The sequence below is a fragment of the Thunnus thynnus genome, chromosome 12 (assembly GCF_963924715.1).
Source record: "Thunnus thynnus chromosome 12, fThuThy2.1, whole genome shotgun sequence".
Classification (NCBI taxonomy): domain Eukaryota; kingdom Metazoa; phylum Chordata; class Actinopteri; order Scombriformes; family Scombridae; genus Thunnus; species Thunnus thynnus.
The window spans coordinates 6410308-6428492 of NC_089528.1; the positions used below are offsets into that span (position 1 = coordinate 6410308).

At 39.2% G+C, this 18185-nt stretch overlaps 1 protein-coding gene across 5 annotated transcripts in view; it reads right to left on the reverse strand.

Moving 5' to 3' along the window:
* ctnnd2b (catenin (cadherin-associated protein), delta 2b) overlaps positions 1–18185 on the reverse strand; it is a 177663-nt gene that overhangs the window by 39324 nt on the left and 120154 nt on the right. For all 5 annotated transcript variants that reach the window (XM_067604991.1, XM_067604989.1, XM_067604988.1 and 2 more), the window contains 2 exons: positions 8617–8749; positions 3977–4190 (listed from right to left, as the gene is read on the reverse strand). In XM_067604991.1, coding sequence (XP_067461092.1) covers positions 3977–4190; positions 8617–8749 — 347 coding nt within the window. The remainder of the gene's footprint in view (positions 1–3976; positions 4191–8616; positions 8750–18185) is intronic.

The following is an 18185-nucleotide window of genomic DNA, read 5'->3' on the forward strand; positions in this document are numbered from 1 at the left end:
AAATTCGACCCAACACGTAATTTGCGCAAATTCATTTACATGCAATACACGTAGCCTAATTAACTTGTGGTGCCTTCACTGCCTCACTTGAGCAGCAAGCTAACGTTAGTTGCATTTTACACAGTCAGCAAACAACAAAGACTGCAAAGCATCCAAAATTCTTGGTGAATTATTTGTTCACTGGTTTTCTCCAATTTAGCATTAGCAAAGAGAAAACAATAGACTTGTTGACAATGGGTCAAACGGCATTTTAGGACGCTTCCTGCTGGAGTCCTGCAATAGCCTGTTGTACTTACTGTATACACTGAGAATTGTGAATTTAAACAGATCATTACAGATCAAATTTTTATTTTTTTCCCTGCATTTGAACTTGGATTTTGACTAAAATGTGTAAGCCCTAAAGGCTGATTTTGTTAAATTCCTGAAACACAAATGTCCAAGTAATATGTGGTGCATCTAATCTGCAGAGGTAGAGGGAATTTCTGCTCTTTTAAACCAGCGTTATTCCTTCCAAATAATCATCTTCTTTCTGAACAGCGAAGATATCCGGAGAGGGTAATACTGAGCGAGAGAAAAAAGAGAGGGAGAGACTGAAGAGCAGAGGGCAACAGCTTTGTTTGTGACTTTTTTGTGCCATCATGAAAATTGTATGCTTATAGTGTGCGTGTAGCTGAATCTGTGGCTAGCAAGACAGGTAGCGTGCCTACCCACTTTGATCCTGATTCAAAATGCTCACCAGAGGCGGAGGCGATATAGAGAAAGAGTGGAAAAAGAGAGACAGAAAAAGGCAAAGAGGACAGGAGAGAGGCAGGAAGAGAAGGGTAGACCAATTACGAAAACCCAACCTCAGAGGGATAAGAGAGAGCGAGAGAGGCTGAGAAACAGAGAGAGAGAGAGAGAGAGCGTTATTTCCTCTGGGTCTTTGAGAGAGAGAGAGGGGAGAGGAGAGCACGGTCTGTCTGCGTCCGGTCGGTCGTTCAGCTGATTAATTTGTGACAGGAGGGATTTCTGTGCTCCGTGCCTTGAATTGCTGCTCTAATTTATATGGTAATCTTCTTTAAGACTCTAGCAGCATACAAAAAACCTTTTATTTTCCCCCTCTGTTGAGCCTAAACCCTTCTATACTCACTACACTCATATAAATATACATAACGTATAGATGCACTGAGCACACATGGGTCATACTTTGCCAAATGTGATTGTGTGTGGGAAATACGAGGACACCTCTCAATTTCACTGTCCTGATAAGATTTTCCAGTGCCGGGAAAACGTTCAGTTTGTGTTAGTATTCATTACCATGAATAACATTGAAAATTTTTGTCCCTCAACAGAATCTGTCATGTCACCCTGATGTGATGTACAACTGTAAATAATTAAAAGAGAGAGGATAAAAGCTCAAGGGCAGGTTTTGCGGGATAGGGAGATGGTTTGGTTTAGGACAGTTTGCAATAATGGAAAATAATTTTGGACGGCTGAGTTGGATACTTAGCGGTTGGTCGTGGGAGGGCTAAAAAATACTGGTCATTGACAATGTAGCAATAGAGTATACTTTCATCCATTCAATTTTGGTTTAATTACCTTAACAACTAAACTGTGGCTGACATCACGCATTGATATTTGTTTGCTTTTTCGGGCAATTCCACATCATTTAATTGTAATTACAACTTGGATGGCACAAAACAACACTACTGCCAAGAATGTTGATATTTGTATGCTTCTGCAAAACCCTGAATATGTTCAATGACCATGTTTTTTAAACATCTAATACCAATGATTTTAAAATGATCACGTTCCACAATATCTGCTCATAGCAACTACAGTATGGTTGAGTTATGGTTAGGAAAAGATTGTGTTTATGGCAAATAAACACTTGCTTAAGGTTAGGGATAAAAAAGGTTAATGTTAATTGTAGGTCTGTAATGGGACACAAACACACCCATCCACTGCCCCAACCTCTACATACTTACATTCCACCACACTACATAAAAAGCAATCACCCAATATGGATGTAATTCCTAAGGATAGTGGGCTGTGGAAACTGGTAAATGCAGTATAATAACTCTTATATGATGTGAATGTAGCATAAACCCAGTAAAGCTGAAAACACCTCATGAAACCTACAAAGACACCAATGTAAAGTGTCTTTGTGCATCTCGAAGAGTGCTCTACAAATAAAATGTATTATTATTTCCACCAATATACACACATATTCTTTTAAAATGGAAAGTCAGAAAGGACCAGGAAACCCTTGAAATCCCACAATAACTGGAACTTTTGCAAAAATAGTTTGTCTTCATCATTCATGCTGCAATTTGTGCAGAAAAGGCAAAGACATTGAAAACCAAATAGTGGATGTAGAGACATGGGCAACAAGGACTGCAAAGGGAGAGTTGGAGAACACTTTTTTACCCATGGCTCATCATTTGCATGTCAACGGTCGTGATTCTGGATGTTAATATCAAGCATATTTAATACAGTCTCCATAGCAACTGAGAAAACTCCATCCATAAAGTGTGTTCTCGCCTGAATCCAGTATACTGATCATTGTCTAGTATGCAGGGGTTCTAGGGGACTGAACTGTTCTAGAAAATGAAAATAGCAAGATCTTAGGTTCAGACGTGTCAGGCCTTGAACTCACATGTTGCTTACAGGCATACAGCAGAGATGTTTCCCACGAGTGTGGGCGCCGGTAAGAGAAATCCATTTTTCTCATTTGGCTCCTGGATTGGAATAAACACCCCAGGGATTCTGGACATAGATCAGTTTGAAAATTGAGTGGTATTCCTCTTTTAGCTCTGTCGTCTCTCTAGAGGTGAAAGTCCTCGTGGCTGTTATCATGGCTGTCTGTGGAAATGTCAGTTGGAATGGGAATACCAGGATGTATACAGTAAAAGCTGTGAAAAACACTAGTAGAAGCATCGCTGGTAATCCTTTAATCCTTTCAGCATGGACTTTACAACCCAGACCTCAGTGGGTTTAGAACCTCAAACTGATCAATCCTGAATACATTTTTTATGATGTAGATGATATTTGTGTTAACCGACACAAAACACAAACCTGCTGTGGATACAAATGCAGAGTAACCCTTTACACAGATGCTCAGTTTGACAAGTGAACAGCACTTGATGAGTGCTGAGAACCAGGCAGGTGGTAAACAATTCTCTCCTGTGTGTGTGTGTGTGTGTGTGTGTGTGTGTGTGTGTGTGTGTGTGTGTGTCAGAGAGAGTGTGTGTGTGAAGCTCTCTATATTTGTACTAAAGCGTAAATGGGAAAGTGTGTGTACAGAACGGTGTTTTTCAAGTGATGGGTGATTGTAGCTCATCTACTGCAAATGTGTGTGGTTGTGCATGAGAGGGATTGTGTGTGTGTGTGTGTGTGTGTGTGTGTGCGTATGTGTACGTGTGTGTGTATGCATATGTGTTTAAGTACATGAATATAAAGGGGTGGCACCTGTGCATTTTGGGGTGTGTATCTACACCTTAGGGTTGAAGGTTTTCCTGTGATTTGAACTAACTTTCTAATTTCTGGGAAAACCAGGATTTCTCACCGTAAATTAAGTTTGAGCAATCTTTTACACTCAATGCTCCATCTGTTGAACCCTGCTTTGCACTCTAATATGAAGATAGAGGCCTTTTACTTAAACAACTGTTTCGCATGTTTGTTACAACCTCTAATGTCTAGGGGAACTAAAGTCAGTGGACGTAACAATGTTTGATTACAGATTTTGCTTTAAATGCTTTATTCCAAAGCTTTATTCTCAGTTCTTCTTAGATATATTCTGCCACACAGCTGGACTGATCCAGCAATATTACTGTATAACATCTTTCATGGCTGGAGTTAGTGCATTTAGTTAGTATAGAAGCAACACACATGCAAGGTTCCCACAGATATTTCCCAGGAAAAGTGAGCAGTTTCTAGGAAACACCAGGAATTCAATCCCTGATTTTCAACCCTACTGCCCAACTGTGTGTTTTACCTGTGAGGAGTTCTCGGATCTCCACATCTGTGGTCTTCCGGAGCAGCCGGACCAGAGCTGGTATGCCTCCGCAGTTCTTCAGGGCGATCTTGTTGTCGTCGTTGGCTTTGCCGTACACCAGGTTCCTCAGAGCTCCGCAGGCACTGCGGTGGACGTCGGTCATCCGGTGGTCCAACAAGTCAACCAGAAGTTGGATGCCACCCTGCCGCCGGATCTGAGGACAGAGGAAGATGCAAGGAATCAAGGGAAAATTCAAGAATAAATGGTGGTGTTTCTGTTCTTGAAACATGTACCAACTGTTTCCCACAATATCCCTGGAGTTTACATACAGTATAGCTGAAGATATGGATGGTTTAGACGAAAAGAAAAATTTCTCACTTTGATGCTGAGGTGGAAGAAAACCACATTTTATCCTTACATTTCCTATATTCATGTCTACTTTTTCAACACTGAAAAATAAATAGGGTGCAGCGCTTACTGTGGCACTAGGGCAAGATGTATTTAAATGCCAGACACTACACTTTCTCTCCCATCACCCCTCGGTATGTCTGCAGCCCTCCCTGCTCCCTCCTCTGTCTAGACAAAAAGAAAATGTAGGGCAGACTGCCTGCTCTCTATAAAACAAAAGAATAATCTTAGCAGACGAGACTGTTTAGACACAATGCAGATAGAAAATGATCTTGTGTCTTTGGAGCTCCATAGAGGTGCATCAACATGAAACCTTTTTAATGGTGAAAATCTTAAACTGGACACTTGCTGTTTAGAAAATTAACAGTTATGTTATTTCCTTAAGTAACAGGGCTAGTCATGAGTGTGTTATAGTTAAAAAATCCCCCTCAAAACACTAATGTGACCCAATTAAAATTCAATTAAATTAAATCAAAACACCCAAACATTACAATCAGCAGCATAATTTGTTCTATCTGACTTGACAAGGTGCTAAAATGGGAATTCAGCTCAGTAAGGGCTGCACCTAATGACCTAATGATTATTCTATTGATTATTTGTCGTTGTTTTCAATTAACTAAATAATCGCTTATAAGTGCAAATAAGGGCAAATGGTCATCATAAGTTTCCAGAATCCAAGGAATCGTCTTCCAATTGCTTATTTTGTGAGAAAAATGGTAAAAAAAAACAAAAAAAACACACAAACAAAAAACTGTGATTCATTTAATAATGATATGAAATGAGAGAGAACAGTAAAGGCTGGAATCTACATATGTTTTTATGTGGTAAATGAATTCAAACTATTAATCGATGATTAAAATTGTTGTCAATCATTTTTCTTTCTTTCTCTCTTTCTTGTCTAATGTATCTAATCAGGCACAGAAGAAAAAGGTCCTCACAGTGCATCTGGTGCTGACAGACTGAGCTGAGCGGAGCAGGCCGTATCCCTAAGCATCCAGTCTATTATTTCATCATTCAGGCTTTTCTCTCAAGGGCAAAAAACAATTTGGCCTGTGGGTTATAGTTTTGGCAGCTCTACTCTAAATACTGCCATAGTTCATTCTTTAATACAATCTCAACATCAGTCATCTTCCTCATCCTTCCCTCTCTCACTCTATTTTTTTTTAATGCCTATTGGCTGATTGCTGCTTGAAGAACTTTGTTTGCCCTGAAATCCATCGTCTCCATGGGGATTAATAAAGTTGAATTGAGATGAATTGAGTTGACATTGAAGAGACAGACGTTTTCTCCGGGACACTGAGTGATGGCGGCTCTAAAGGACAGGAGGATAGACTGTAGGAACGGGGCTATATTCAGAGTTGGGTTAAGTGTGCGTAATGAGGAGTTAATACCATCTAATATAGAGTTTGGTGGCGCTCAGACAGCTGCACACATGGGACGGCGTTTCCCCTGAATAAAGACATGTCTCGAATGTTTCACTATTCAGGCAATATGACACACGCAGACGTCCATCTTTGTAGAGGGGAGGCTTAGCTGATTTTGATGTCTGTGTGTTCTGGTTTGACAGAGTTATGATCTTGAGATTAAGGGGTACAAATTTTGATGCAAAATTGCGTTCCTCAGGCGCAGTCCTCACAATTTTGCACAGACACCTGCAAACCTTTGTCATTAAGTAATTGCAGCTGGTGCGAAAAATTGTGCAGGGTCAAACTTGAGCCAAAAAAAGACAAGAATAACAAGGAAGCACATGGAAACAAGGCTAGGTCAAAACCTAGTATATGGCTCGACTGTGTATAGGGGTGTGAAATTGTGGCTAATTTGAAAGAGAACCTATTTTAATTGTAATTATAACTATTCTAATTACCTGTTAACTCCCCCTGCTTTCATCTGTTTCTATCTGCGAGTGTCTCTCGTTTTTCTAAGACTCACTCTGCATTGCGTGTTGAGTCAGAGTGATTGTTATTTGGGGTGCTTTAACTGTGCGTTCTCCCTCATGCCTCTCGGTGCACGGAGAGCTGTTTTCCCACTCCCACTCTGCTCTATTCTGGACTGTTACAGTGTGTAACCAGATTTTTGATTTGAAAGAGAAATTATAATGAAGCAAATGACACTCAGTAAAAGTAAATGGTAGAGTTTGTTAATTATTCAGTATGGTCAAGCCCAGTCAATTTTATTTGTATGGCGCCAAATCACAACAGAAGTTATCTCAAGGCTACTGACTGACAAATAGTAATAATAGTAAAGGCTATGGCCATTATTTGTGTGTTTACAGCAGTTAATTATCGACATGTCAACTAAGTTAATACAGTCTTGCCAAAATTACCGGATTTTATTACCAGAGTTTTGGGAACCAAATTTGGCCACATTGTTCATACAAGCTAGAGCACAGTCATGTAACATTAACTTCAAACATGTCAACTAATGTTAATGCAGTCTCACAGAAATGACCAGAGCTTATTACCAGAGTTTTGAGTTGTAGAACATTATATTAACTTCAATCTCTGGTAAATGTCCACTAATGAAGCATTTCACTTACCTTGGAGAGATAAGACAAAAAATTCATTGGTCTGGTCATGTATTCAAAAGTCTTTAGTCTTCAGTAGTATCCAAGAGCAGCAAAATAATCTGTTAGCATGCGATACATTTGGAATGAGCTGCAGTCAATGAGTGAAAGTGCTGTAAAAGCCCTCCGAGGACCTAGAAAACTTTGCGCTGATTAATTTTGAAAGAGCAACGGCCAAACTCCAACACTCGTCGACCGAACCGATGGTATAACTTCATCACTCAGTCAGTCAGTCAGCCAAGGACAGACGTGTTTATAGCACAGTTGCCAAGTCCATTTATTATAAACGACTTTGGGCTTGTTTTTCTGTAAAGTTGCAGTTTTTTGAGCTTGTTTTTAAGTGCAGTTGTTTGCCTGAGCTCCATCTAAGCTATCAAATACTGCTGCCTGCTCTCTCAACGACACATGTACTAGCTGACATTAAAATCCTTGTGTACTACAGAGGAACAGAGCTGATGACAAGACAAGGAGGACAAAGATAACAGACAAGTTTTTTTCCATACATTAATTGAGATGAGTCAAAGGCCCAGTATGTGTTATGTGTTTAAATGATTGTTTGAAAAACAGGCCAACAAGAAATTTTTGTTTTGCTTTCTCTGATATAATTACTTGGCCAGTTTGTTATATGCAACTTCTTAACTTTCATTTTCATCCATTAATTCATTCATCCCTCATTTTTTGTTGACCAGTTGGTTTTGTTCAACTTATTTAGAGATAAAAAGAAAAATGTAAGATTACAAGCTACAGTATTTTAGAAATGGTTGCTTATGAAATGCAAAATAAATTCATACATATATATATATATATAAATTGATCAAGTGGCCTCTCTCTCTCACATTGTGGAAGGTAAGGATGCCTATTGTGGTCCAGCCAAAAGGTAACAATATACGTGCTGTACAATATCAGTGCTTTTTTTTCACTTGAAGAGTACTTGTTGTAGATTTGTCCATCACAGAGTCCTTTACAGTGTCAGAGAGCGATGGTAAATCCTGCCAGGCTGAGAGAGACTTCCTCAATTACTTGTTGTGCACAATGCCCACACAGCTGCAGAGGAGCTGGCAGGAGGTTTGACACAGTCACCATGCTGAGTGGTTGGTTCTAAGAGGGCTACTGACTGGCTAACTAACACACTGTAATGCAAGACTGATGATACAAACACAGACACTATGTTACAAGAATATTACAGAGATTGATCTTGCTGGTGGAGCAAATGACAAAACAAACACATGAAGCACTGTGGAAATGTTGTTGTATTGTTTCCACGACTGTACACTCTTGCCCACTCAGGCTAACTTAATTAATCCCCTTGATCTCCTGGAATTTTGCTTGTGGTGCTCAAAGCACTAAAAAAAAACTCTCTTGAAAAACTCAACAGCAGCATACCTTTTCAGAGACAATGTTCAGTGGAACTCTCAAAACCTCTGCAAATAAATCAATTATTTCTGCATAATAGAGGAAAAGTGGGATTGTTTTGTGTGTGTTCTGATTTAACCCACTCTTAACTGTAAGTCTGCAACTCTTAATAAGAGCTAAAGTATGCATGTGCGTGTGTGCGTGCCTGCGTGCGCATAAATTTAAGCAACAGGGTGTTGGAGTGCAGGGGGTGACTCAAGAGGGGGGGTTCAATCCTCCATATCTAAAAGTCCTCTCTGTAGGCAGAGATCAATACCTCAGACTTGATCTTGTTGTCTCCAAAGCAGAGGTGCTGGAGGTAGGCAGCAGCATTGGACTGGACTGATGGGAACTGATGCTGCAACATCTGGATCACCTCTGGCAGCTCTGGATCCCTCCAGCCAAACTCCCTGCAGAGATGCACACAGAGAAAACGTGGTATGTTTTGATGTGTGCAGAGATAGAGATGGAGATGTGTGTGTGTGTGTGTGTGTGTGTGTGCATGTGTGTAGCTAAACCTGTCACTACTCAGCTTGCCTCCCTACTGTGACCCTGATTTAAAATGCTCTCCAGAGAAAAAGAAAGAGAGAAATGGAGATTGGAGATGAATCAAAAGAAAGACAGCAATGCATATTAAATACACAGATTTGTACATTTACTGCTTTATGTTCCATTTAAATCATATTCAACTACAATAACTGTTCATTTAGTGTGACAATCAGCACTAAAATAAAAAACCATAAGTGTAATCTTGTGTTTACTATCTGTCAGTAGGTGGAGGTTTAATATTATGACTGCACTAATTATTACTTTATTACAACTACCTGCCAGTTTATATTTAATATGATTGATCTGTTCCCACATTGGTCCACATATTTGACCCTTTATTACATTGCCACATAATGCTCATCATGAAGTTATACAACATCAAACACTGGAAAATTATTAGTCATTTTAATGTCAAACATTAATTAATACAATGTCTTGGTGATGACACTAAGACAAACAATGAGTCATCTACAAATCTTAGATCAGTGCATGAATAGAAAATAATAATAAAAAAACTTTCCTCTATAAAAGGGATTAGCCAGCCTAGCTTGATGACAAACAGAGTGAAATGTTCTTTGAGTACAGACACTGGCTTGCAGAGGGCACACAAACCTGATTTGACAACAGATTTGTTAGCATCAGAGTTTAGCATAATTTTCGCCTTTGTTTTTGCAAATTTGACTCTTGGACGTTTGCGCAGTCTATTGATTCGTTGATACATTTTCAACCAGTGCAGGTGCGTCTTCATGTCAATTTCCAACGCACCAGATGAATTTCTGTCTAAAAGTGTCTTTCCATTGACTTTGTATGCAATAGCGCCACCCCTTATATCCACAGGTTCTGTCTGAACACAGTCACTCTCAATGGTGTGCCCAAATCTTCTTTCACATTCATACACTCTAACTTTCACTCAAATGACAAATGCAAACTGCTCGCACTGTAGAGCCCTGTTAACCCCATCAAACATCTTTGGGATGAACTGGAACGTCAACTGCGAGTCAGGCTTTACCAGCTAATATCAGCTCCAGACATCATTAATGCTCTTGTGACTGAATGGGAGCAAATCCCTGGAGCCAGGATTTCAAAATCTGATGGAAAGCCTTCCTAGAAGAGTGGAGGCTCTTATAGCAACAGATTAATGCCTATGGTTTCAGAATGAAACGCTCATTGACCTTATATCGGTAATATTTGGGTGTCTGCATACTTCTGGCCATGTCATGTGTCTTGAATGACACATGACTCATGCAGCTGACATTCAGAGTGACCCAAACACTTGAGTAAATAAGTAAGAGGAAAGAGGAAAGTATTGTTACTATGAGTTCTGGTATTAGCACAACCCACGGACATACTATTACAGAACACTGAGAAGTTCTTCCAGGTGTGTTTGTATGCGTTGTCATAGGAAGGTGAATAACTACAGCAGCCATCTTGGATACACTGTAAGAGATTCCTCCTGCTGTGATGGATTCCTTCTTCTATCTGCCCCAGCTGCTTTGGTTTCAGCATGTAACTAGAGTCTATCACTGCTTTTGCCTAAAGGCATGCTTTAGGCATAGGCGCACATACACACACACACACACACACACACACAAAGCTCACTAACCCTATAAATGTGTGTAAGGGTGTGTGTGAAAGAAGAAACACTAATAATTAACGTGAGAAAGATGTGATGTGAGGGAATGAAGTCACGGTGAGGGATCAGAGGGAGGCGGGGTTAACGATGAAGATTATCTGTAGCCAGCGGCAACGAAAATATCACGTTTCTTTGACAGTGATGGTTTCCAGGGACCAACTAAAACTGGTACCAGATCTCTTTTTTTCCTTTTTCTTTGGGGCAGTTTTATTTCCAGTGTGATTTAACATTGTCATTTATAGACCTGAGGGGGGTACAGACTGGAGAGATGGGACTAGATCTTGCTATAATCTTTTTTTTTTTTCTACAAGTAATTTTCTTATAACATTGTGCAGCTTTTGATACTGACACTTGTGCCAAAAGTTTCCATATTTGATTTCTGCTTTTAAATCCACACTTTTGCACATTTAGATTTGAATGTTTTTGACAAGTTGTAAGAAGTTTTTGGTTGCACACAGAGGTCCTGTTTGCTCTGCTCTTATGTATAACTCATTTTTCTTTGATGTATCTTATTCTTGATGCAGCAATAGCCAAAACGTCCCCATGGAGATAATTTCAGTTCAGTCTAACGTAATATAAACACACGTACACACAAACACTTGCAGGTTCACTTCCACAAATGAATGCAATTGTGATACAAACACACACACACACACGCACACACACACCACAGAGTGCCATAGGACAACTTAGTATGCAGTGCGGAGCAGCAGCAGCTAACGCAAAGTACACACACACACACGCAAGCACAATCCAGCGCACATATATAGCAGTCAAACACACATACACACAAACATATACACTCACTGACTTGCATACACACCCAGCCATCAAAGGCAGCGCAGAAGAGCCAGGATTAGAAAGCTTTTGTCTCTAAGTTTCATAATGGGCCAATGGGATAAAGCCAGTGTTTGAAAAATGGGGAAACTGGAGAGAGAAGGAAAAGAGAATTATTTCAAAGGTTATTTTTTTTCTCTCTTTGAAAAAAAAAAAAAATCCTCTCTTCTTTTCCTCTATTTCACAATTTTCCCCTTTTTTTCTCTCTCTCTATCTCTCCCTGTTAGTCTTCCCCGCCTCCCTCCAGGCACATTCCTACACAAACATACATTAACATACTGTACTTAATGTTGTTATGCACGCACAGTGGCATGTGCCTCAATAAATACGATCAAAGATGACATAACCTTGCGTAGGTCACCTTGTGGGTTAATTGGCCGATAACATATCTAATATTACGGCCGAGTGAGCTGTCAGATGTGTGCGTTTGGGTGTTTTATGTATATTTTCTTTACACTGTAATTAGTAAGTGGGACACCAGCAATAACAGTGCCTATAGGCATGAAACTACTTTATTAGCCAGTAAACCAGATGTCTTCACTTAGAGAGATTCAACATGTTATGCAATCATGTGGTGAACAGAAGGGATTAAAATGATTAAGTGTAACATATAACTGACATACAACGTATAACTGCATTAACTATAGAAAGGCTAGGACATAAAGGTTCAAAAGAAGAGAAGAAGAAGAAGAAGAAGAAGAAGAAGAAAAGAAACAAGAAACATCAGTTAAATATAGTATATAGGGAATATAGATGGGGCTTGAAAGTATGGAGTAACAATAAGTTTAGTGTCACCATAAGATTAATCTGATACACTGGGTCAATACTAGGGATGTGCAGAGAGTCCAGTATTTGTATTTGTATCTGTATCTGTGGAGGCAGCAAAATCATTTGTATTTGTATTTGTATTCTAATAAAAATGGAAAGAGGCTAAAAAATCCTGTTTTTGTTTCTATTACGCTTTTATTAGAAGGGGAACAAAGGGTTATGTAGAGTCCTTTGAGAGCACTATGTGTGTGTCAGTAGCTCAGCTTTATCTCAGGGGAACATTCCCAACTCCGGGAGTGACGTCCAAATAAGGAAATGTGCGTCATGTAGCAGGTGGATGTGACTCCCCTCGTTGAGACCTGCTGATACATGTAACAGCGGAGCAGAGGAGAGAGACTGAGATAGCGATGTAACCGACCTGCACACTGGTATTTAACATGTTTGTTTTTTTCTTCCAGAATACAAATAATTTTTTTTGTGTGACACAAATATTCCTAAAAAAAACCCACTATTTGTGCTTTGCCGAATAACGTATTTGTATTCGGGTACACCCCCAGTCAATACAGCCTTGTCTCCTAGAAATTACATTTATATACTGCTAATTTATTTTGCCAGTTATGCTTTGAGGGAAACATAATTGCAAAGATTATGTTTGATAAGGTGGAAGAAGTGTTGCGTTCTTGTACCACAGAAGCTCGGGACACCGGAGACTTCTGTTTCGCATCCTGAGTCCTGCATGTGGTTAGACAACAAAAGCTCTTTGGGTAAGTTTTGAGAAAGATTGCGGTTTCAAGTAGATGTTGTGTCATGTGCTACATGTCACTGTTGACTTTTTTCTGTATTAAACCAAGACCATGATCTTACCCATACACTAAGCAAGTGTTGTAAGTACATAACCATAAAAAAGTTTACTAATGCTGTAGTTGCTATGAGTGAATATTGTAGGAGCACAAATGAAATACTACACGGTCAGTGTAGTATTTCATTTTATCAATACGTTCACTATCAACATTTTGTGACTTGCCAGATTTAATTAACAAAAGCTTATACATATATGTAAATAATGTACAGCGTTGTATCAGTATAATATTAATATTTATCACAAAATGTTGAGCAAACTGGTCATGTAGCTTATTTTTGACCTTGGAAATGGCAGTCACATGATAACAACTGAGCTATCACCATGGCAATTGAGCAAACTCTATCTGCTGATGAAAACCATATACTATAGATGTGGTTGAGATCTTCAGAAAAGATCAAATTGATGTTTAATGCTATGTGTGTCCCACTGTAAACACATCACATCAGAAAAAACAACAACTCTTCATTTACTTTTTCCTCGCCTCCATGTATGGGCTATAAAATAAAATTGTCCCTATTCAATCCATGGAGTCGAGAGTGTCACACAAGCTTTGAAATCTGGTAATTCATGGTAAGATAATAATAGTAAGGCTGTAGCCTTTCTAGAGGTGGTAATTTCCAAACAGAAGAATTCTTCAGAGTAACATCTGTCACAGTGAGAGTAATGAAAAGTGAATAACTAGTTGAAAAATCAGTTATTCATACACAGTTAAGGCCTTTTTCAAAATGTCATGCTTGCCTTGACACACTGTGAAGCAAAGAAAGAAAGCTTCGGATGAATGATTATACAAAACACAAGGTCGCTCTTGGCTTCACGGCAAAGACTAAACAATGAAGCTTGTTTCAATTCAGTAATGTTCACATGCCGTGTCACGATGCAGTAAAATGATCTCAATGGATGATAAATAATCAAGGAAATTTGCAGATGTCCATCAACACTTATGTTCTTTCAACTATTTCAACATCTTTTTTCTACAAGGACTCGACTAAACTGGCAAAATGAGTGCTTTTCAGTCCATTACTCATCAAAACGCAGCACACAGCGTCGCTACCGGCACATCAGTGGCCAAAGAATAAACACTACGTGAAGGCAAAAGTGGCACTTCTGGCAGCACTCTACAATATTTATTATAAAAACACTCGCGCTCCCTCTATTTTCTCATTCTGTCCCTTCCTCCGTCTCTCAATCTTTCCCTTCAAATTTTCTGTGTCACATTGGTCTCCTTCTCCAAGTGCGTGAGGTCAAAGCAGGGGCCACACACATAATTCCAGACACATACACACCTATACACACACACACACGCACAAAAAAACAAACAACAAACCCAGACACACACAAGTGGTATTTCACACATACAACAGAGAATGAGCAGCCAACACTTGAATGAATGAAGGGATACAGTCTAATTGCTGGCAACCTGCAGGCACAGAATATGTGACACACCCACACACGCTCACAGCAAACATACAAGTATGCATCAGAACACCGGAAGAAGAAAAAAACACCACTGTGTGCACACATTATGAGACATTAGGAGCTGTGAATAGGTGGGAAACAAACACAAACATACAGAAAACAAATGAGCGCACACACACACACACACACATTGACAGAACCAGAGCCTAGAATAGTTGCAGCCCCACTGAGAAAGTGGCACATCACAGTGGATCAAACTCAATCCGAGGCCTCAGGCTGTGATGCTCTGCAAACACATTCACACACATACAGGAAAACAAATGTACATATTGAACATGCACAACTCCACAGGCACACATAAACATGTACACAAAAAGACTAAAATGCTGTAATATACTGAACATCGTGTTGACGTCTTGCGTAATATGTTGCTGTTGAGGGGTAAATCCCTGTAACTGAAATACAACTGGAAAGAAAACTACTACTCTAGAATAATCTACCTACAGTCAGAGTGAATCTAAATAAAATGAAGAGACTGTCTCCTTCTTTGTATGTTCTGCCCCAGAAAGCTGTACTATAATGGTTCATTCATTCACTAACTCTAGCCTGGAGCTGTACTACTTTTCACTCAGCATCTCTATCTCTCTCTTGCTGTGCGTGTATGTGTGTGTGTTCTTCCAGAGAGCGGGGAACACAGGAGGATATGGTGCTCCCAGTCCCAAACCCTGTGTGACAACATCATAGCAGGATGAGCAAATACCACTGAGCCATCTGTGAACTTCGGGCAAAAGTGTTCACTCTGGGAATGTTTGCAGTTTTTTTAATGTTAGTTGGTTGGTTTGGAAAAGATTATGCCTCATATCTGAAAAGCTCTTGGAGGAAAAAATTGACTTGAATTGAAAAAGTGATCTGTATGTATAGTTTTATGGTCACTGAGTGGATTAAAGACAGGTATTATTAAGTAAAGATGAGTATATTTTTAGCCTGTGTGTTATATAGATGCATTTAGCCACTACATCCCTTTCACAAAAATATCACAAGAATGAAACAAGCTTGTTAATCTTTAGCAACAAATAACAAATTATATTAAAATTTGTCTAAAGAGGTCTATATGTCTAATAAAAGAATTAATGACGTGGCCTATATTTCTGTATTATTAATTCACTCCATTTCATTCCATTTAGCTTCATTTATAGAGAACTGAGACTGAGATGTTGACATGTTGAGAGTTTTAGACTGAAACAAATTCATCAAAAATTCTTGTCTCAGGTCAGTCCTTTGCTGCCTTAGCTTTGATTCATGTTCAACCTGTCAGCTGTAAATGTGGTGAAAAAATATGATTTCAAATATATTTCAGAAATAATCAGAGGTGCTTGTACTTCTTTTTAGCCATGAATAGTGTCTGCACTCAGAAGGTAGGACTTAAAGGCCTAAAAGGCTAAAGTCAGGACAAAAGCCCCAGTATACTCACTTGAAAGTTAGTTTTGATTTGAAACGCTACAGCCGACTTGTAACATGCAATTTAGCATGGCTAGTTTTTCTGCTCCAGAATTAGTCTTGTTTTATCTTTGTGGACCTGCTGCTATATTGGACTAAATAATCAACTTTAACCTATTTTGAAGCTTAGGTCAGTCTTGAAATATGGCAATGTCCCCCATGAATTGCAAAAACATGTCAATCACAACCACAGATCTGATAAAATGTAATAAAATTTCACTTTATTTGATGCCATTTTACTTGTTTTAAGAAGCAAAGTAGAAGTCAGCTCACACGACTTCACTAAATTCTCGAAACAAGTTTTGACAGTGAGATTAATTATCTCACCCCAGTTGCTGATGTTTTCACTTCAAGGCACATGAAGCGAATTGCTAAGTGATCCAAATGTCACCTGGTTTCTCCAGTTTCTTCCTGTCTTTTCTTTTTCCCTCCTCTTTTATGCTTCCTATAAATAAACCAGTTTTTTGTTTAACTGCAATCTTGTCCCTTTACCCTTTTGTCCTGAAGAAGGCTTCCAATTGTAACAAGTCAATGTCAGGAGGGAAAATAAAGTCAAGGAGAAGAGGAGCACTTGAAAAAGAGAGAAAAAAAGCTCAATAACTTTATGTAAGAGAAAGGAAATTACTGATGTTTTTTTTTTACTTTCACCAAAAATGTGCGTATATGTATGGGTGTGTGCACGCATGTGTGTGTGTCTCTGAAATCCCCCAAGAGAGCTTAATGTTTCATTTGGCGACTCAGTGGACTGGGACAAAGTACTGACAAACTGTCAATCCACTCTTTGTTCCTAACCAACCAGGTGGGCTATCACGCATCACCACTCGTCTGCACTGTACTCGTCTGTGCGACGGTGTGTGTGTGTGTTTCTGTGTGTTAGCTTGTCATCCACAGCCAAAACATTTACACCACAATACAAGTTGCCAGGCTGCAGGAAACCCAACAATTAAACCTGGTAAATAAATAAACTATCTATGAATTATGTATTCACAAAGCAGGGTGAGGCGCTGTAATGTGAGGGCTGCAGGCAGATGATGCACACTGCTATATTGGGCTGAAAGGATTTCCTGTGAGTCAGGGTTTTTGGGGAATAGAGCGAATTGAAACCAGAGAGCAAACTATCTGATTTGTGTTGGGTATAATTGTGTGTGTGTGTGTGTGTGTGTGTGTGTGTGTGTGTGTGTGTGTGTGTGTGTGTGTGTGTTCTCATCACTGAGGACTGTCAGGAGGGGGGAAATAGAGATGTGTCTGATGACTCATTCCCCGACAGACAGACATAAATACAGACATGCAGACAGACAGGTAGGGTAAACCTGCAGAGTAAACTGATACAAGCAAAAGACAGAAGAAAAGTGAGGGAGAGAAAGAAGAAAAGAGTGAAGAAAATCTAAAATAAACTGATAAGGTTGCATTCATTTTTCAGCAGGACATCTAACAACTTCGGGTGGCTGATTAACAATTAAAAATTACAGTGTATTTATAGCAAATTAGAATAGAATACAGAAAACAAGTAGCAGCAGAGGATCTGCCTACAATATATGGAGCTGATGGATACTGTAATTAGTACAGTAACTGATTTATGATGGACAACACTGGTTAAAACTGGTTTAAACACAACAGTCCAATTGTCCTGGCAATGATGTTGTAGCATATGCTCTCTGGTTCCTTTATCAACTCTTGTTTGTATCTCTCTCTTGCTCTCTCTCCAGACCCACAAGTGTCGTCTGTTTTAGTGAACAGTAATACACTCTTTACTAATTACGCTCACTTACTCCACAGTTCGTCTTCTACTAGCTCTATATAAATGACTGTAATATAGTATGTGGTAGCAGCCTAATTAAACAATTTAATGTAGAAAATATACGCAAAAATCTTATAAAGCATGTTGTTGCATAAGAAATACTTCAATGGACAAATGAGTACTACTAGAAAAAACATGGAGATAAAAAGTCCTTATATTAAATAAGAGGGAATATGGAAGATCTTAAAGGGGATGTATCATGCCCATTTTCATACTGACCCTTAATGCAGCCCCTAAGTTCTGCCTCTGTCTGAAACATGCTGTTTTAGCTCCTGTTTCTTTAAGGCCCCCCTCCCAATGAACCCACTCTATTCTTATTGGCCAGTGTCTGTAAGCTTGCCTTCGGCAGAAATCTGGCAGAAGTAAACAAACAAACAAGTAGTAGAATTAGTAAACAAACAGAAGTAGTAGATTTCACTTTATTTTTCTCGTTCTTCACTTGAAAAGGAAACTTCCCAAATACATCCGTACGTGTTCGAACCGGAA